The following is a 19916-nucleotide window of genomic DNA, read 5'->3' as shown; positions in this document are numbered from 1 at the left end:
ATAAGTGGGGAAGTGCCTTTACTGTCAAATTTATACTTTAGTGACTCCTACTGGCGGAGAAAGACTACTGCATGGCTTTTCACAATACCTACAGCAAGAGTTCAATGCCAGGAATGTCATGGGTCTCTATAACAGGTCACAATGGGACATAGTTAAGTGTAACTAAATTCAGATGAGTTTACTTTTCCTGCAGTGAACTGAATAGTTGGGCCATGACTGTTTACAGTTGAGCTCAAAGATTTTGTTTACTTTTATGTAGGGTGTAGCAAGGTTCAAAGGTCATTCTCGGTTTAAACTGAAAGACACAGCTCCCTGCTGCATTGGGACTCAACAGAGACTCCCTTCAATCAAACTTTTCTTTCTCAAATGTCATCCAAAATGCGTAAGTTAAATACCAGTTGTTTTTTTTAATTGTTTGTGCAACACCGTCTGTTTGTCTGTTTGAGGAAGGAAACGAGTGAAAGAGAAGTACGTGACAGATAAGAACAAATTATGCCTAATGATCTTTGAAAGAGTTAGACTCTCTCTGACAAATTGCAAGAAGCTCAGCTTCACACCAGCAGGCTGTTTAACACCTCTCAGACAGAGAAGTCAACAATGTTGTTGTAAATCTTTCTGTGTTATGATTTCATAGCAACAGTGGTCTTTGTTTCTGTTTTTCTTTTCCCTCCTAATCTACATAACTGACTGTTTTGTTTTTTTAAAGTCAAGGTTGCTCCCGCTCACTCATATTGTAGCCATGACAGTGTATAAAAAAATATATATTTAAAAAAACATAATAATAATAATAATACTCAAAATAACTTTCTTTTTTCCCCCTCAACTGAAATCAGCTCAGTGCAGCTGATTTCACTCAGGAACCGGCAAGGAGAGCCCAATCAGTGAAAACAGCTGTTGTTTGACTGAACTGAAAACCTGCTGTGGGGTTCAAGAGGAGGCACGAAAGAGAGAGAGAGGAAGGACTATACTAGAAAAGGTTTTCACATGCACAGTCACACACTGATGGCTCAAACTGAATGTGTGAGTGAGAAGAAGCGGGGAGGGAGGGGGGGGGTGAGGGTGAGAACAGCAGAAGTAAGTAAGTGTGTGTGAGAGAGAGAGAGAGAGTCAGTCAGAGATGACTTCCACTCCACCCACATCCATCCGTGTCCAAAGTGAGGGGGAGGTGAAGCAGTTACTGCGCTATTAACTGGCATCATTTAGTTCAGTTTAGTGTGGAGGAAAGACTAGTCAAGACTCCTGATCAGGTATGACTCTCTGCACGTATGACACTCTTATTGATTTTTATTTGTTTTCCTGTCTCACCAAATCAGCACTGGTAGTCAGTTTAACACTTAATGAACATGTTTTTGTATTAAAAAGGCGCATGCTGTTATGCAGTTAAGGTTTGCATTGCTTGATCGTTTTATGTTGTTGTTGGCTATAGACAAACCCCCCCCAGGGCGAGTGATGTTTCATAACTATAGACGCCTCTACTTGTTTGTGCTTGTTTAAAAAAACACTAAAATGGTAGAAAAGGTTACTTTAGTAAAACAGGAACTGAAAAACTATAGTAGCAATAAGGTTAAGACTAGCCTTAATGAAATACTGCGGCAGGTTGTGAGGATAGGATGTGGTGATTCACCAGCTGATCGCATGGAGAAAGAATGAAGCGACTAATGGAAAAGGGTGACACAGGCTGCAAAAATTGAACTCCTTTTTGCAGGGAGTTTGGGCCATGCTGAAATACAGCAGTCATGTTAGCAGGTCATCTGTTGGGAGAGTGCACATTTCAGCTAAAGAGAGTGCTGATGAGTGATGTTTGGCTTTCAAAAAAAAGGGAAGTTGAGGGGGAGAAATGGAGAGAATGTGTGCGTATTGATTGTGTACAAAAGGGTATGATCCAGCAAGACAACACTCTGATCTTCCTCTTTTTGAATTGCAATAAATTTCCTTTAATGTACAGTATTTTGCAAAGTTCAGGATTATCGTGCGCTGAAGAAAAACCGCCGTGCTCCAGCCACACTCATCTTTCTTTTTTCTTGAGAATAGGCCTGGGTGTAAGTTTCACCCATAAATTATAGTTAAAAGCGTGTCAAGAAACTGAAACCTATCAGAAACGATCAGTTAAACCTCTATCAGTAAGACCTGGTAGTTTTCTTTGTCTGACTGTAAAGGGTAAAGCCAGTTCTCCGATAAACATGTCCTGTCGTGTTCATCCTGAACTGGAATATACCTGGGTATAGTCTTCTCAATCGGCCAAGACATGCTGTAAAGTGAAAGGCAGAAGGATTTAAACCTTTATTGGTGAAAGTTCTTTTTCCTTCTTTTTTTCTTCTTCTGTAAAACCACCTGTAGTGTTGAGCACAAACATCCCCGCACAGTTGTGCGCCTTGTGGTTCGTCCTATTTTTAGGGCAGCTTGAGATGCTGTTAGAGTTATTTTTGCACCTTGTGCAATTCTGCAGTCTGCCCGGTGCAAGCAAGCAACACATGCCAACCGGTTTTCTAGTTGCCTGCTGTTCAGGGAAACGCAGCAGAGTGTGACCACGTTGAAAAGATGTGCTACAGTAAGACGAACATGCTCATTTCAGCTCTACAAGTCTCTCAAGAGGAAGTGCGTAGGGTCTATTGGAGGAAGGGGAAGGGTGGAGGTGGTGGAGGGGACTTCAGTAGAAAGGGTGTAACAGTGGGTTTAACAGGTTTTCTCCACCAAAGGATACTGATCAGCTTGCATACTCCCCTCTTTAAGAAAGGGTTAACAGAACAGAGCTGATATTTCATGCTAGCTTATAAATGAAAGCAATCACTGCCTTTATACAGAATTCCACCCAGCTGGATCAACAATGAGTTCCCATGTCAAACTTCGGAAGGAGCGGGTCAGTGTGGTGGACTACGACATTCAAATCAAAGGTAAAAGGCATGTGGTGGTTTGTGCCACACTGAGAAACACAGCCTCTTTATTTCACACCATCTTAACTCTGATCAGTGAAACCAGTTTCTAACCTACTTGTCACAGTAAGTGTGTCTTTGTCGGCCTTTCAGAGGTTCGCTGTCAGCTTGTAGACCAACTGAAAGTATTGGACTTGCAACTTGAGCAAAAGAACCAACAGCTGCAAGACCTGACAGACTACCTGCGTCGACGGGGTGAGATTGAAAGCGAGTATGCTCGTTCCCTGGAAAAACTAGCAGAAAGGTTCACATCAAGGATAAAGAGGTAATTGCACACTGCACATAACGTGCTAAACTACACAGCAGTTCATTTCAATCTTCAAAGTTTGTGTCCTTTTGTATTTTTTTTCTTGTTTATGCATGACCACGCTCAGGAAGGAGCCCAGTAGTAACTCTGTGTCCCAAGTATGGCTTACTCTGCTGTCCCAGACCCGCCAAGAAAGTAGGGACCATAATGGACTGAGTGAAAGCTGCAACAACTTTCTCACCCAACCTCTCACACATTGTGTGGAGTACACACAGCGCCTTGCAAAGAAGGTACTACTGCAAGCGCTCACCCACGAACACACTGCCATGCACTTCTGCAGTGCAAATGACATAATACTTGCTCTGTTATCGTTTTTCCATTCTCACTTTAACCACCAGTTCATGTTTTTCCAAATCTTGATATTTAAAGTATGACGTGGGTCACTGTGTCCTTGCTGTGTCGTGTCATCTCACTTCTCTGATATTTTGTCTGTGTTTTCCAGAGTAAAGACATCTGCATTCAGCTACAAGATGGGCTACTCAAGGTTACCACAGAGCTACAGGCGGTACGTGAGAAACCAACCACACAGAATGTTTTCCGTTTCTTAAGTACACAGAGGAAAGCATTGCTTTTTGTGCCTGTGTGCAGGCATGGCGAACATACTACCAGTACCACTCAGGCTATGTCTGTGCAGAGGGGAAGCTGAGGGAAGCAGAGAAGCAAGAGGAAAAGCAGAAGCAGAGTGCAAATAAAAAACTGGAGAGGCTGATAGAAAAGGTAAATGCTTGGTGTCATGTGCGTGCATGCACGTATCATGTGACTCTTACTGACAATGTTTATGTGCTGTAGAGACAAATTAAAGTCCAAGAAATAAAGCTGAAGTGCAGCAAGGCCCGAAATGAGTACCTCCTAAACCTGGCTGCAGCCAATTCCTCCATGAATAAGTACTACCTGCAAGACATCTCTACTCTCATAGATGTGAGTACATCAGTCACCTTTTCCTTTCAACATACAAAAACCCTACATAGCACTCAAGGTCATGATCTCTCATGTCATTTGAACCCCAGCGCTCATTGTTTCCATTCCTTCTGTCATGATCTGAAAGCTCCCGAATGAATGAAGTGATTCTAAATTCAGTTTCCTCCTCCAGTGTGCAGATACAGGTTACCACACCACTTTGGGCAGGGTGATGCAGGCCTACTTGTCAAGACGGTGGAAGGCCCAGGATAACCTGAGCGCAGGCCTGCAGCAAATAGAGGAGACCGTGTCTAGACTGGACCAGAGCCGGGATAGAGACATCCTCCTGCAGGACAACTACAACACCTTCTCTATGCCCCTACGCTTCCCCTATCAGCCCCACGATGGGGACCAGGTGTGTATTTTGATTAAATTATGTAAAGGAACTTTATATATTAAGTGTGTGGAACAACTCTAGACTCCCTTGCATTCTGTCGGTGCTGTGCTTTTTGGAAATCGAATTTCCCAGAGGAACCCACCCGAGGGATTAATAAAGTTCTATCTTATCTTATCTTATTTCAGGTTACTCAGGTCAGTGCGGAGTGTGAGATGATATGCGAACTGGAGACCAGATTCAAACAGATACAAACTCGACTGCAAGCCGTCACCCAGGAAACTGAGGAGGTAAAGAAAATCGCACCAACCAGGGCTGCTCGTTATCATATTTTGAATTTTAACGAGGCTGCAAATAGTCTATGAAAATTTCTTCTTGTTTCCTTATTCTAATTTTAGTTAAACTTATTAAAGCATCACAGCCTCAAGTACAGAAAGGAAGTAAAAGTGCTTAAAAGTGATGAAGATGCAAAAGCACTATAATAAAAGGCGAGAACGCCTTCCACCTCATTATTGACTATATTTAGCCCTTTTTTAATAGTTCTCATGATCTCAGTGTGTAAGACAAGTATAAATCTCAGCAGTTCTGCTGGCACTTGAAAGTGACATAATGTCTCAAATGTGGGTATCTACACAACACACCTCTCACCCTGCTGCTCTCACATAGGTTAATAAGAGCATGTCAGCAGCCCAGGCTTCTCTGCTGGAGGGCATCGGCGATGATCTGGAGCCTTCATCTCAGGAGGGCAGCACTGAAAATCTGACTGTAAAGCCCAGCGCCACTCGACGACGGGCCAGCCTGCAGGAAATAGAATACCTCTACTTTACTGTGAGTCGGTAAAATTTGGGGGCAACAGCAATGATGTGCAGTTGGTGTGGTAACGATAAAAAAAATACTAATCTGATCGGTGTAATTTGTTTTACAGAAAGTAAAGGAGTACCTCGTTGGCAGCTCTCTTGTATCTAAACTGCAAGTTAAACATGATCTGCTTAAAGAAGCTGTAGAAAAAGGTATTGCTTCTGCATTTCTCACGTTACAATACCACAAGTTGTTGACTCTGTGTCACAAACAAAATACCAAACACAGAGTATTTCTCCTTTTTAAAACGGATTGCTCTTATCATATGTTACGTCCTTTTTCTTTTCTTCCCAGCTGAAGTATCAAATGACCATCAGCCTCGGTATGAATATAATTATTTTTAACAGTTGTCGCTGAGTCATCGTTTTTATTTATTCATGCTACCAGTCTTAACACTGTGCCTCCACGGTCCTGTGTGTCATTCTCCAGACACACTGGAAAGTCTATGCGTGTCAGAAAGAATCACCCGAGTGCCAATTTGATGCACAGCCAAAAACTTTTCAATGGAGACATGCTGTCCTTCATAACGGTAACACCGGTTTCCTCTTTCAGCTCTCTCGTTGTCATTTTAGTTTTTCCCTTTGACTCGTGATGAGTCAGTGAAATTTATTGTTTATTTTTAATTCAGGCATCAGGACAACAGATTCCAATTGTTGTGGAAAGCTGCATTCGCTATATCAACCTCCATGGTGAGTCTTCATTGCTGAAGTAACATTAAACCATTAGATGTTATTGTAAAAAGACAACTGCAGACACACATACATCTAGCCTCTTGTGTTTAAAAGTGACTGAGGGAAACAGGCACTCATTTTAGACCACTGCGATAATCTGTCTGCCCATCAGGACTCCACCATGAAGGGATATTTAGAGTGCCGGGGTCTCAGTTGGAGGTCAATAATCTCAGGGACGCTTTTGAGCGAGGTAGGGGTGTGTGTATTTGTTAGATTAACTTCTATTCATAGCGCTCCTCTCCATGGAGCATTAATAATGTGGGGCAGTGTGCCATGGGCTTCCCCTGCAGGAGAGGACCCTTTGGCTGAGGGGAGTTATGACCTTGACTCGGTGGCTGGAGTGCTGAAGCTTTACTTCAGGGGTTTAGATAATCCACTCTTCCCCCTTGACAGCACCAATCTGCTCCTGGAGCATGCCCGTGAGTGTTCTTGTGCACCTGTGGATATAATTAGTGTGGCTAAGGATGCTCAGCAGCAACTTCTCTTTTATTTCATCACCTTTTTGTTTTCCAGAAATAAAGAATGAGGCAGAGCGAGCAGCTGAGCTGAAAGCTGTGATTTCTTCCTTCCCCGAGCCTGCTATCATCGTCATGAGATACCTCTTTGCATTCCTTTATCAGTGAGTGTCGTTACCTGTGACTTGAATATGGAAAACCTGAATTTTTGCCTTGTTTTTTCTCATTGCTGAATCATTCTGTGAGAATCATTAACATCCACTGTTAGTGCAGTTAAATAAGATTATATGAGGTAAAAACAACCAATAAAATTAACCAACTTTAATTTTTCTTTGTTTCTTTATTTACTCCTCTCTCTCTGCCTTCAGTGTGTCGGAGTATAGTGACGAGAACATGATGCAACCTTACAATCTGGCCGTGTGTTTTGGCCCGAGCCTGATAAGAGGGGCTCATGATGACGACGTCGTGACCCTGCAGCCTCAGATCAATGCCCTGGTGAAGGACATCATCATTGAGCAAGAAAGCATCTTCCCCACTCAGAGCGAAGTGCCGGGACCAGTTTATGAGAAATGCATGACACTAGAACTGGATGACGGGTACAGTGAAAAAGTGTAGTTCACATAACATGCGGGGGTTGGGGGGTGTATTGTGGAATGATTATATTATGCTCTTTACTTCACAGAGAGACCAATGTTGATGGAGATATAGAAACTGAGTACACCCCTAGCAAAGATGGTAAGTTTATGTGGCTATTTCAGTTCATCGCTTCATTAAAAATATATAATGATGTCTTTGAAGAATAACAAAGGATGTATACATTTGCTTTGCTGCAGATTTAGAAATGGGTTTTTTGGCTGACAACAGCACAAGTATGTCAATGTCTGGAGTAGCAGCACCCAGAAGGGGAGAACGCCCCAGAGCTAATAGCAGCGGGGCACTAGAACACAAATTAACAGCTGCACCAGGAGGAGGCAGCTTCGGTTCAGGTGGAAAGTGCACACTTCAGATTCCTGTTGGGCCGCAATGTAAGCCAAGGAGGATGCCCTCTCCTTGTTATGGGCAAGAGTAAGTAACCCAACAACAGCTGACTGACTGTGCTTGAGTAAAACATAATTATTCAGACTGATCTTTCTGCATACAGCTACCAGCGACGGTCATCTGAGGATATAGCCTCTCGAGTAGATAAGGTGTGTCTTGTTTTTCTTATAGCTCTCTGTTTATAACCTAATAAATGTCTTTAAAAAGAAAAATACCGCATCATTGTGCAATGAGCCAACTTTAAATGAAGCCATTATAAAGGGTTCTCACAGTAATCTGTGTCTGTAGCTGTAAGCGTTACAACATCAGAGGTTGCTAAAGGGGACCATGAGCCAAACTGTACTTGGAAATGTGCTGCTGCTAAAGAGCAAGTGGCTGGGCTGTCCTTCCTTTTTTTTTTTTTTTTTTTTTTGAAAAAAATCCATTTTTGATAACCAAAAAGAAGAACTAAGTGTTAACGGTAGCAGGAAACCCACAGTCTGGGTTTCCTGCTTACGAAAATCTGAGTGATGTTCAGTAAATTACTATACAGAGTAATTAGTCATTGCCAAGAGCGGCGAGCAGAAACAGAAGTTCTGAAGTCGAAAAGTAGAGAAAACGGACACTTCCCCCTGTTTCCTCTCTCATCTGTACTTTTTTATTTTCACATTACAGGAAGTCTGTCGCCAGATGGACTCAGTCTTTAAGGAGCTTTTGATTCGACAAACCCATCAGGATCCCACCCCCACTGTGTCCTCCCCCTCAGTCCAGACTCCCCAGAAGAAAGGAAAGCAGGATGGGCGCAGGGGGAGAGGAACAGGGCTCTTCAAATCAGCAGATGCAGCGGACTGAGATGATCAGCAATGGCACAAGAAGACACACGGGGCGAGGGAGAGATGATACTAATGGAAGTTGAGGTGTAGCGTGAAGGCCTTTGACAGTAGTTTTCAGCACATCTATTTCTAGAAACCTGAGATCCTTGACTGAGAGTCCTTTCTCTGAGGTCTCCTTGACTCAGTCCTGTCTTACGTGTGATGTACAGCAGATTTCCACAGGCCTGCGGTACTATGTCAAAACTGTGAACTACTTGAAATGCACCAATGTGTTTGTAGGCATTTTTGATATTTGCACTTCTTCTCTTATTATATTAAACAGCTGCCCTGCCAGTCAATAATTTTTAGTCAATACAGGCATAAGTGCACACTCTTAATCAAATTTCTGTCAAAATGAGATGCTGGCACAAAGTCAAGAAAACTGTGAATGTTATAGTTGTAAACGTCAATTCCTACTTATCTCTTTATGATTTATCTGTATATTTGAACTACATGCTGATTAAATAATTTGTCTAGGCTTACTGCTTCATTAGATGTGTATGTAAAACATGACTATAACTTGCATTTCTTTTCTTCATCCTGGGGTTTTATACATAGAATAATATATTCGGGCTTAAGTAAAAGTAGTCGAGATGCTCCTTTCTCATGCAACATTGGCTAGATGCCTCTGGGGCCTCCTTCAGTAATTGAAGGCCAGACGAGATGTATTCTTTTCAGTGTTTTCTGGGTTTCTCCCAGGTGTCCCACCCTGTGGATGTCCCTGGGAAAACCTTCAGTGGAATATGCTTGGGACGCTATTCCAAACATCCAAAATCGCTCCAAACATCTAAGCTCCTTACCCCTGCACCACTGCTCAATCTATACCAATATCTCTGTTGGTGTCTTGTCCTGTTTAATTTATTTAAATTTGATTTATATTGCTTCAAATCACTTAAAGGTATGTTTAAAAAAAAATAGGCCTCATTCTTCTTTACTTAGGGAAGCAAATCACCCTGAACATGGAAGGATCATCATTTATTAACAAAGCACCACAATCAGGTCGTCTGCTGACTTTCACCAAGGTGTGTCTCAGTAGCCTGAGTACATTTTTTTTAATGATTTTCAATTTAGGAGAATCACAAAATATCTAATAAAGAGATTTCTTAAGTTCCCTCAACTGGACACTCATCTTTGTCCAACCTGTCTATAAAGGTGGAGATAATTAATGATAATAATTATTATTATTATATATATTATAACTGAATTATTACATATTTTTCAAAGGCAATGTCACAAATTTCTGTATACCCTAGATCCCCAAGGATGTCAAACTCATTGTAAATCATGGGCCACATACTTTGATTCTAAGTGAACCTCCACTTTCTTTCATTGTAAAGAAGTTTAAGTGCACATTTGATCCATGCGATATCTTAATATAAGAACAAGAAGTGCACTCTCAACCGCATGTCTCCTCCATTCTATATTATAAACAAATGCTCTAGTATTAAATAAAACAAATATATCAACACAACTCTGGGCTTAAATTGAAAAATAATAATCTAATTCCCCAAACTGTGCTGTTATTTCTAAAACAACATTTTTTGTAATTCACAGAAAGTGTATTATTTATTTCTTTACTTCTTTCACTCGTTTATTTATTTTTACTTTTGTCCAGTTTAAACTTTTCTGTTAATTGTCTGTCTATTACTTTATTACTTTGCTGTGGTGTGAATGACCATGAGGGAGGCTTTCATTAGAAATTTGTAAAAAAAAAAATAAATAAGGTCAGTTTGTTAAAGCTGTTTAGATCCATCATTTACTGACTTCCGGCCATTTTGATTCTGATGACGTGTCGACGGGGCACTTTCCCAGGGTGCTCTGCGGTTTCGAGAGTCCACGTCATTGGTGCGCAGACGCAGAGGTGCAGAAGCGCTGTGAGCTGAGGTGGACTTCTTCCTTTTTACTGTTTGGAAGGAGCCGAGCACTCAGGCAACTGGACCTCAGGAGCAACACGAAACCTCTTAAACAACCTCCGAGACGTCACGATGATCCGGATAGCCGCCTTCTTTGCGCTGCTGGTGGTCGCCTGCTCAGGTAAGACAACTCTGTAAGAGAGAATACCGGGTTAATAAGCCTGTAATGCTAATCAGCTTTAGCTAGTAGCTAATTCATTGAATCACTACCCGCAATCTCGTAGCCACAGGAGGGCAGAGTGGTGAAAGTTGTATTATCTATAGATGCTGTGTAGATGATCATGTGCAGGATTTCAGCTGACCTCAACTCTGCTCTTTGTGCCCATAGGAGAGAGCTGCACGGACCCAGTCATCACTCCGTCGGCCTACACCACCTCTGACGCCGTCATCTCATCAGAGTCTGTCTTCATCGTTGAACTCAGCCTGACCTGCGCCAACGGAGCACAGGTAACTGTCCACCTCTAACACAGCCAGCAGCACAATGATGTACTGATGCTACTGGAGCACTCATGGTGATTTCTGCTCTCTGCAGAGCGTAACGCTGTATGCTGATGTCAATGGAAGACAGTTCCCTGTAACCAGAGGACAGGACGTTGGAAAGTACCAGGTATGGATTCACATGTGGCTACAGGTCAAGGTACTTGCTTTTACTGAATCTGATTTGTTAGCAGAGTGAAAAAAAATCAATCAGTCTCAAGCCTGGATGAAAGGGGAGGTTTGCATCAAGAAGGGCATCTGGTGTAAAATCTTTGCCAAATCAAACATGCGGGGCATCAAGGAAAAGGTTTCCATACCAGATCGATCGGGGCCCAGGTTAACAACAATGGCCACCTCCAGTGCTGCTGGCCAACAGGATGCTGGTTGATAGTGTGCTACTACTGACTGAAGACAAATTAAGAGGAGAAGGGGAAAAGATGATAGGAGGCAGGGAGAGAGAAGGAGGCTAGTCTAGGTGAGAGTAGGAAACTCTAAATGTACACTGGACAAAGGATGTTGAGTATGAAGCAGCCAGGAAGGAGAAAAAGAGGAAGAGTGCAGGTGAAGCTGGTGGCAAACGATCCACTGTGATGACCCCTATAAAGGGAGCAGCTGAAAACGTAGTAGCACTTTGTAGATTTATGGGTACTGAACTACAGAAGGTTGAACATATAGTCACAATAATTTTAGTGCTGTCTAAATCTATTATGAGCCAGATGATCGTGGTTACAGTTTTACCCGATACTGCTTTATTTCTCATTGTTTTTATCAGCTTTGTGCCAGTAATAATGTCTCATTATAAAAAGTTTCAGAAACGGTTTGAATTTTTTCAGCCAAGATTAGACAGCACCAAATCAGTATTACACAACTAATAAATATTAGTTACAGATATATGTAAATGTAATCTCATTTACTGATAGACTCACAGCAGTCAGTTGGCTGGTATTAGCCTATACTGATCAGCTCTTAATTGAGACCACCCTTAAAGCTTATAAGCAAAGGTGGGAGAAAATATCAAAGTACTTCCTCTTGTTATACATTTTCACTATGCTGGATGGATTCGTACATACATATTGATATCAAAACATGCTGCCCTTTAACTGGATTTTCCTGCCAGTTTGGTCATGACTTCATGACTTCTTGTAGCAGTAATTTCAGTAAATTGCAATAAAAAGGAAAAAGTGGACAGCAAATTATAGAAATTAAGTGAACCAACACACTAATACACACACACACCAGTGCAATAAAAATATATTAAATTCCTTTGTCAAAAGTAATTTCTATTGAATTAATAGTCACAGGATGTCTTTGATTAGGTGGCTCCCCCGAGGTTTATTGACCCTTCACAGATGAACAATCTCATGTAGAGCTTATAAAAAAAAAAAAGAAATATTGTTGATTTACTATAGGTGAGTGTCTTTTTCAAATAAGGACTACCGGGGTCATTAGGATACTTGTACCTTATGACTTGCTTAGACAGTAGTTTACATTTATCCCTAACCCTTTCATCAGCAGGCCATTAAAATACACGTTTGCCTTTTAGTACAGACTCGAGGCTTTACATTTAGACACATTTTTAAACTAAAAGTATCTTAAAGAAACAAAAAAAAGTAAATAATCAGCTATTATTAAATGTGTACTTTCTTCCATCAGGTGTCCTGGAGTCTTCCTCACAAACAGGCAACCTCTGGAACATATCAGGTCAAATTCTTCGATGAGGAGTCCTACAGTGCCCTGCGCAAGGTTAGTGTATTATGTGTTGTTGATCAGCTTACGGTTTCCTTTGCTTGAGCTCCACTTGTTTTGAAATGAGTCGTCTTTATAATCAAATATGCTTTAATTTCAATTAAATCTGTTAATCTCATTTGCTCCAGGCCCAGAGAAACAATGAAGACGTAAATGCCATTCACCCTCTCTTCTCTGTCAACATTGACCACAGGGTGAGTTTCTTCTAGGATCTCAGACTGAACACATCACTTGAGTCATGATCCTGCTATCTTGTAAATTAAAAGCCAGTAAACGCCCTTAAATTGTATCAGCTTTAGTGAGCTTACATCAAGTATCACGTAACTTCCTGGCATGTTTGAAAGGTCTCCAGTGAATGAATAAACCCAGAGAGATTATCGCCTGACTGCACACTCTTACAGGCCTCTATTTTGCAGAGTAGTCATATTGTTTCCTTAAGAATTAGTGAAGCTTAAAGAAGAGCAAATGGCAAGTGAACTTTGGACTTAAGTACACATGATTACCAGAAATTTGACATGATAGTGTGCAGGTAACCCTCTAACTTTATTTACCTCCCACTCATGCATCATACCGTCATACAATCAACAGGATGTTACGCTCTCATTAGCAGTGGCTTAAATTGCTCTCTTTAGAGTTGCAAAAAGTTTGACTCAGGGGTCCACCAATTTCATGTTGCCAGCATTTTTTTGCCCCTCGTTGCTTGACGTTACCAAATGTCACTGACTTGCTGCGGTCTCTTTGCTGTTTCCTGTGCGGATGCATCCAAGGGGCCAGTGTCTGATTTATGGTTGGAATCTCTGCATTCATTCAAAACAACAAACTCATGTAAACATGAAACTCCAGTTCCACCTTTAGCTTTGTGTGATTCTCATTTAAAAATAAACCTTATCTGCCTCTTATTGGCACTTGTGCAGCCCCACAGGCCGTTCACTCTGAAACTCTCTCCATTTAAAACCATAAAACTACTATTTAAGCCAACTTTCTTCTGATTGGCTGTCCCTCATTTGCCTTATTTACTCTTGTCCTTAAACCTGTTTCCTTTCCCCCCCCTGCTCACTACAGGGTGCATGGAATGGCCCATGGGTGTCTACTGAAGTGGTTGCTGCCCTCATTGGTATCCTGGTCTACTACTTGGCTTTCAGCGCAAAGAGCACCATCCAAGCATAAACTGACCCAAAACAGCTTTTTAAATACTGGATCATTAAAGACTGATTTCTGATGGGGCTCGACCAATTATCCATCATCCAGTGTTGAGACAAACCAACAGGATTTTGCCACTTGATCTGCTTTGGGGCAAGGAGCAGAAGTAGCAGTCTTTGTATTTTTTTATTCAGACTGTGTCTCTTATGTGCTTTTGAGTCTTTAAAGATGAATTTTGACACACGATTGACTCTCGGTATGGGTGGAGTTTTGTAACAATGGTTTCTTCTTTTGGAAACAACAGATCAGTAAACCTGGACTTTACAAATAAAGAAATCACATAGAGCTCATGCATTGTATTGGGTCCCGCTTAAACAGTGGAACATCCTGACCAGATTGTGCTGCAAAGGTCAAAGCTTCCATGCAAATGAAATGTCAATAATGTGGCTGCGCAGACTGGCCTGAACAGGTCGAGTGGATGTGTCTCCTCCAGGAAAGTGAATAAATGACTTTTATTTTATTGGTTGTAGTAAAGCGAAAATCTATAAATTCCTTTTTCTCTAGACAGATGGGAAGGTCTGTTATTTCACAGCAACACGTCATCTACAGTGCTTCTTTTTATTTTCCAGTCTAGAACTAGCTGCAATTAGTCACCTGAACTCAAGTAACAACCAGCTTTAAGCAGATTTATCTTTCACATGCTGAAGTAGTTGAATTGTATCCCATCTATGGGTGGCCAAGTCGCATGAAAATGTCTCCACCTTTCCTAACTCCCATGCAGCCCCAAAAACAGCATATTTAAATCTGCCTGTTAACGTGTTTACTTTGCAACACGTACAAAGCTACAGGAATTCAAGACGGCCTTGGGGTGAGGGAAAAATAAATCTATCTCAAGGAACACGAGCAGGATAAACCTACCCAAAATTAACAAACCAAAATATCTGTGGAGTTGGCAGAAAAAAAGAAAACCACATGTCAGTGTGGTTTTTCTGCTGTAGTCAGACAGACTTGGTTGGATGATGAGTAAATCCTTTGTGACAGTAACCATCTTGGCCGTTGCAGTCCACTTAAAATCTCTCTTGATAATCTAAGCATTTATGTTCATAAATCCGGTTACGATAAAAAAGTTTTAAGGCTTTGTGCGTAGTAAATATCATTTGTGCTAGCTTGCAAACTCTTGAAAAACAATTCCTTTTTTTTCTGTAAACATGTTCAGCTTGGAGGCTGTGGCTGAACTCTCAGTGGACATGATGGCTATTTTTGTCAGCGCAAGAGAGGCAGCGCTGTCCCACTGGTATTCCTCGATATTCACGGAGAGCAGTGCATTAAACAAGGCAGCACGTCAGCAGCTTGTGTCCTGTCACATTTTCTCATAACGGGGACACACACATGCACACATGCCAAAAAAAAGAAAAATCTGTTACAGATGTTAATTCTGTGAGCAGGGAGTGCGGTAGCTTGCATTTCCTTTCTAAATTCCTGTAGTGCATTGCCACTGGTTGAGCACACTGTGGCAGCTGTGTGCTGCTGATGGAGACTCGAGGCTGATGCCAGCTTCAACTTTACAGGCAGATTGGATGTGATTTTTACTGGTTATGGTTTACTAATGTTATTATTATGTTGCCTTATGAACTCCATGCCCTCCTTCTGCATCCAGTTTATGACATAGAGGTGCTCAGGGGAAAGTCATGCTGATGTGATCTAGTTTATTACAGAGACTTAAACTTAGCTTATCTATTTCTGTCTGTGCCCCAAATAAGGTTTAGCAAAGACTCTTCACTCCACAGAAAAACAATTTAGCATCAACAAAAACAGCACAACTGCAGCCTCTCACTTAGTCCTATAGAGTTGATGTATACTGCGAGTAAAGTGATCTGCTCACATAAATACTGCACAGTGTAGAGAACACAAGGAGTTTCTCAGATGACCGCTTCTCTGCTGCTTTGTCATCACACATTCACACTTGTGGTTTAAGTGCTTTCGTCTTCTGGCACCTTGACAAGGAGAGAAGAAAGCCATCGCAGTGTTGTTAATTTAGAATAGACAGGGGCTGGAAGGAATCCAGATGTTGCCTCACAGAGTCACCTATTGGACTGTGGGAAGTCGCGGACAGCTGGATGGAGAGATATAAATGGAACGGACAAATAAACACTCAATGGAGGCCAGCGAGTCGATGCTAACACAAAAACTCCTGCTTCTCTTTGTTGTGTGATGGAGTTCAAAGTGCGTAACTCCAGCCAGCACACTAGTGGCCATGACTGCCGATGTGGAATGAAATATTTAGAGATAAATGTTGTCCTTTTAGAAGGAATGATCCGACAGGAAGTCACAGTTTATTCTGTCAATGGCAAATTATTGTCCTATATCTTTGGTTTGTTTTTTCCCCATTTAAGAAAGTAATTTACAAGGTTGTGTAAACAATTCAGTCCCATTTCTATTTATATGATTACATAACCCAAGCTTTTAGTCTTGATTATCAGTGCAAAACATCATTTCTTCTTAAACGTCTCTCATATACAGTGGGGCAAAAAAGTATTTAGTCAGCCACCGATTGTGCAAGTTCCCCCACTTAAAATGATGACAGAGGTCAGTAATTTGCACCAGAGGTACACTTCAACTGTGAGAGACAGAATGTGAAAAAAAAATCCATGAATCCACATGGTAGGATTTGTAAAGAATTTATTCGTAAATCAGGGTGGAAAATAAGTATTTGGTCACCTCAAACAAGGAAAATCTCTGGCTCTCACAGACCTGTAACGTCTTCTGTAAGAAGCTTTTCTGTCCCCCACTCGTTACCTGTATGAATGGCACCTGTTTGAACTCATCATCTGTATAAAAGACACCTGTCCACAGCCTCAAACAGTCAGACTCCAAACTCCGCCATGGCCAAGACCAAAGAGCTTTCGAAGGACACCAGGAAAAGTATTGTAGACCTGCACCAGACTGGGAAGAGTGAATCTACAATAGGCAAGCAGCTTGGTGTGAAAAAATCAACTGTGGGAGCAATCATCAGAAAATGGAAGACATACAAGACCACTGATAATCTCCCTCGATCTGGGGCTCCACGCAAGATCTCATCCCGTGGGGTCAAAATGATCATGAGAACGGTGAGCAAAGATCCCAGAACCACACGGGGGGACCTGGTGAATGACCTGCAGAGAGCTGGGACCAAAGTAACAAAGGTCACCATCAGTAACACACTACAACGGCAGGGAATCAAATCCCGCAGTGCCAGACGTGTTCCTGCTGAAGCCAGTGCATGTCCAGGCCCGTCTGAAGTTTGCCAGAGAGCACATGGATGATACAGCAGAGGATTGGGAGAATGTCATGTGGTCAGATGAAACCAAAGTAGAACTTTTTGGTATAAACTCAACTCGTCGTGTTTGGAGGAAGAAGAATATTGAGTTGCATCCCAAGAACACCATACCTACTGTGAAGCATGGGGGTGGAAACATCATGCTATGGGGCTGTTTTTCTGCCAAGGGGACAGGACGACTGATCCGTGTTAAGGACAGAATGAATGGGGCCATGTATCGTGAGATTTTGAGCCAAAACCTCCTTCCATCAGTGAGAACTTTGAAGATGAAACGAGGCTGGGTCTTCCAACATGACAATGATCCAAAACACACCGCCCGGGCAACAAAGGAGTGGCTCCGTAAGAAGCATTTGAAAGTCCTGGAGTGGCCTAGCCAGTCTCCAGACCTCAACCCCATAGAAAATCTGTGGCGGGAGTTGAAAGTCTGTGTTGCTCGGCGACAGCCCCAAAACATCACTGCTCTCGAGAAGATCTGCATGGAGGAATGGGCCAAAATACCAACTACTGTGTGTGCAAACCTGGTAAAGACCTATAGTAAACGTTTGACCTCTGTTATTGCCAACAAAGGTTATGTTACAAAGTATTGACTTGTATTTTTGTTATTGACCAAATACTTATTTTCCACCCTGATTTACGAATAAATTCCTTACAAATCCTACCATGTGGATTCATGGATTTTTTTTTTTCACATTCTGTCTCTCACAGTTGAAGTGTACCTCTGGTGCAAATTACTGACCTCTGTCATCATTTTAGGTGGGGGAACTTGCACAATCGGTGGCTGACTAAATACTTTTTTGCCCCACTGTATAGCCTTTTATCAAAAGTTTATCTTTATTATTCTTACACAAGACAAAACATTTGCTGTGAAATAAGGATAACTGCAGAGGAATTGTGTGTGTGTGTGTGTGTGTGTGTGTGTGTGTGTGTGTGTGTGTGTGTGTGTGTGTGTGTGTGTGTGTGCGCGCGCGCGCTCAGAGGTGTGTAAAGCACACCAGCTCAGGCCACAGACCTCGATGGGCTTAGCGGGATTCAGCAATGTGGAAACTGGCATTGCACAAATAATTTTCACATGAAGTCAGGCTTTTCTGTCTGTTCCATAGGCATCGTTTTTCCTGCTCGTTCCTCACACTTTTCGCAAAGCAGAACAAAGTCAACAAAGTGTGGGGCTAACTCAGTAATCACAGAGCAGACTGTATCTTTTTACACTGGCTTCCCCTTCCTTCACTACAATAACAGTTCATGCTCTGGTTACTTCATGGTTTTGTTCGTACAGAGGAGGGTGTTATATGCACAGTTGCTCCAGCCCAAACAGCTTGACAGTGTTTGGGGTTACCATAACTCACTGTAGCTTCCAAACCTCTGCACTTATTTTCACTGCATCTCATTCTTCTTGTCCTATTTGGGCATCCTCTCATCTGCTTTGCATGACAATGCAGTTTGCAGTAAAAAAAAAGAACCATGTAAGGGAGGAAATTCCTTTCACTCCTTTTCCACAACATATTAAACATCCCATCCACATGTCACATCAAAAGGACAATATCTGGTGTACAGCTTTTGTTTGTGTTTGCATATTGGCTTGCGTGTGTGCATGCACTTCTTGCAGCTGGCCCAGAACTATTAAATGGGTGAAGACCAATGTTCCCTCTAAGCTGCGTGCGTGCGCAATTGCGCACTGCTGCCACGGTCTCTGCGCACAGAAAATCTGCGTTGCGCACAAAAAAAAATCTAACCTGAATTGAAATTAAAATTAAAACTTTAACAATTCTGTTTTGCAGTGTTAGTCAGTCAGTGACTGGCTGCTCCCGTATGGGATTAGAACGATGCCACCTTATCCCATAGTCCAGCCAATAACGCGATTCACATTCGTATATACGCAGCTAATCAACGTCGTTGACAGGCTATGACAGCGTCCTTGTGACACCGGTGTTTTAGCGAGCAAAGCGGCGTGGCTGATGTGGAGTGAAGCCACGTTAATGACAACTTGGACAACCATTGGAGATGTGAGCAGGACAGACGGAACAATTGACGGAAAAAGTGTGGACTTCATACCAGTTTTTAAATTGTGTTGATCGGCCACGTAAAACCAGAGTTATGATAAAAATATCTGCAATGTTTGGTTTTCTTCCTGAATACTGTCGTTGTTTATATTTACTGCGGGAAGAAACGGTAAAAACTGAGTTTTATAAGGAAAACGCTCCAAAGCACTCTCCACCTGTGAGCAAAACCAAAACCCCCCACCCTTTCCTATTGGTCAAAAAATGTACCATGTCGACCAATCAAAAAATGATATAGCAACATGGCATTTAGTGTTTAGGAAAGGGGGAGTTTTAGGAGTGATGGCGGTGTTTTGAGATGTGAGAGATTTGCAACGTTTAGTGCAAATCTTGTGTAGTTAGTGTGTAGTGTAGTCAATAGTTTTGTTGTGTGTGTCAGAAAAATGCTGTAATTATATATTCTTGATTTGAATACTGGCTTGTGTGAAATCCCAGAAATAAACCCCAGACAAAGCGATTCTGTGAACTAAGGTGCAGGTCTATTAGGTTATGCTGTGGTGATCCTCGGGTTGGGGGATGGGTGTTCATACTGGAGTGCAAAATTAAAACCAATGGAAGATGGACAAGAAAAGTTCAAAGCCATCAGGTGCTCAGTTTAGAAAAACAGAGGGAGTGTGGCAGTGGCGGCTAGGACCGCCACTGCCTGCAGGTATCAGGCTGTTGTTCTCCTTTATCTCATAGTGGACAGAAATTATTTTTTGGAGTGGCACAAATAATTTGTGTGGCATCAAATTTCATGCAGAACAGCTGATTGTTCTGTAAATAGTTTGAAATACTTATTTTAAAAAACACCTTGGCTGCATTTTTAG

The 19916-nt window shown here is 41.9% G+C and overlaps 2 protein-coding genes across 3 annotated transcripts; both read left to right on the top strand.

Moving 5' to 3' along the window:
• The first annotated feature begins 179 nt into the window (after positions 1-179).
• LOC146684014 (rho GTPase-activating protein 4-like) lies at positions 180-8939 on the top strand. Of its 2 annotated transcripts, XM_085442794.1 has the most exons (23): positions 180-382; positions 834-976; positions 2802-2891; positions 3024-3195; positions 3305-3467; positions 3680-3742; positions 3826-3954; positions 4027-4155; positions 4328-4549; positions 4717-4818; positions 5195-5356; positions 5454-5538; positions 5681-5708; positions 5816-5915; positions 6015-6075; positions 6230-6307; positions 6408-6536; positions 6631-6736; positions 6941-7168; positions 7255-7307; positions 7406-7637; positions 7714-7759; positions 8265-8939. In XM_085442794.1, the coding sequence occupies exons 3-23, from the start codon at positions 2825-2827 to the stop codon at positions 8439-8441; spliced, it is 2532 nt and encodes an 843-aa protein (XP_085298920.1). In that variant the 5' UTR covers positions 180-382; positions 834-976; positions 2802-2824; the 3' UTR covers positions 8442-8939. The 2 variants fall into 2 exon arrangements, with proteins under 2 accessions (XP_085298920.1, XP_085298919.1); XM_085442793.1 differs by lacking the exons at positions 180-382; positions 834-976 and adding an exon at positions 1123-1247.
• Positions 8940-10307: 1368 nt separating this feature from the next.
• ssr4 (signal sequence receptor, delta) lies at positions 10308-14302 on the top strand. Its single transcript, XM_085442798.1, has 6 exons — positions 10308-10495; positions 10703-10821; positions 10907-10981; positions 12505-12594; positions 12726-12791; positions 13660-14302. Exons 1-6 carry the CDS (start codon positions 10447-10449, stop codon positions 13762-13764), a joined length of 504 nt encoding a protein of 167 aa, XP_085298924.1. The 5' UTR covers positions 10308-10446; the 3' UTR covers positions 13765-14302.
• The last annotated feature ends 5614 nt before the right edge of the window (positions 14303-19916 follow it).

Source organism: Copadichromis virginalis, linkage group LG20 (genome assembly GCF_057382275.1).
Source record: "Copadichromis virginalis isolate Kocher_CV1m ecotype Utaka linkage group LG20, C_Virginalis_male_GT1.1, whole genome shotgun sequence".
Lineage (NCBI taxonomy): Eukaryota > Metazoa > Chordata > Actinopteri > Cichliformes > Cichlidae > Copadichromis > Copadichromis virginalis.
Note: the sequence above shows the minus strand (reverse complement) of the source record. Positions and strands in the feature narration are given on the sequence as shown.

Excerpts from the sequence above, each read along its gene's own strand:
- LOC146684014 (XM_085442794.1), top strand. The coding sequence starts at position 2,825 with ATGAGTTCCCATGTCAAACTTCGGAAGGAGCGGGTCAGTGTGGTGGAC. Across the intron at positions 3,743-3,825 it reads TTACCACAGAGCTACAGGCG|GCATGGCGAACATACTACCA; the intron begins GTACGTGAGAAA and ends GCCTGTGTGCAG. Across the intron at positions 7,308-7,405 it reads GTACACCCCTAGCAAAGATG|ATTTAGAAATGGGTTTTTTG; the intron begins GTAAGTTTATGT and ends GCTTTGCTGCAG.
- ssr4 (XM_085442798.1), top strand. The coding sequence starts at position 10,447 with ATGATCCGGATAGCCGCCTTCTTTGCGCTGCTGGTGGTCGCCTGCTCA. Across the intron at positions 10,496-10,702 it reads GCTGGTGGTCGCCTGCTCAG|GAGAGAGCTGCACGGACCCA; the intron begins GTAAGACAACTC and ends TTGTGCCCATAG. Across the intron at positions 12,595-12,725 it reads CCTACAGTGCCCTGCGCAAG|GCCCAGAGAAACAATGAAGA; the intron begins GTTAGTGTATTA and ends CATTTGCTCCAG.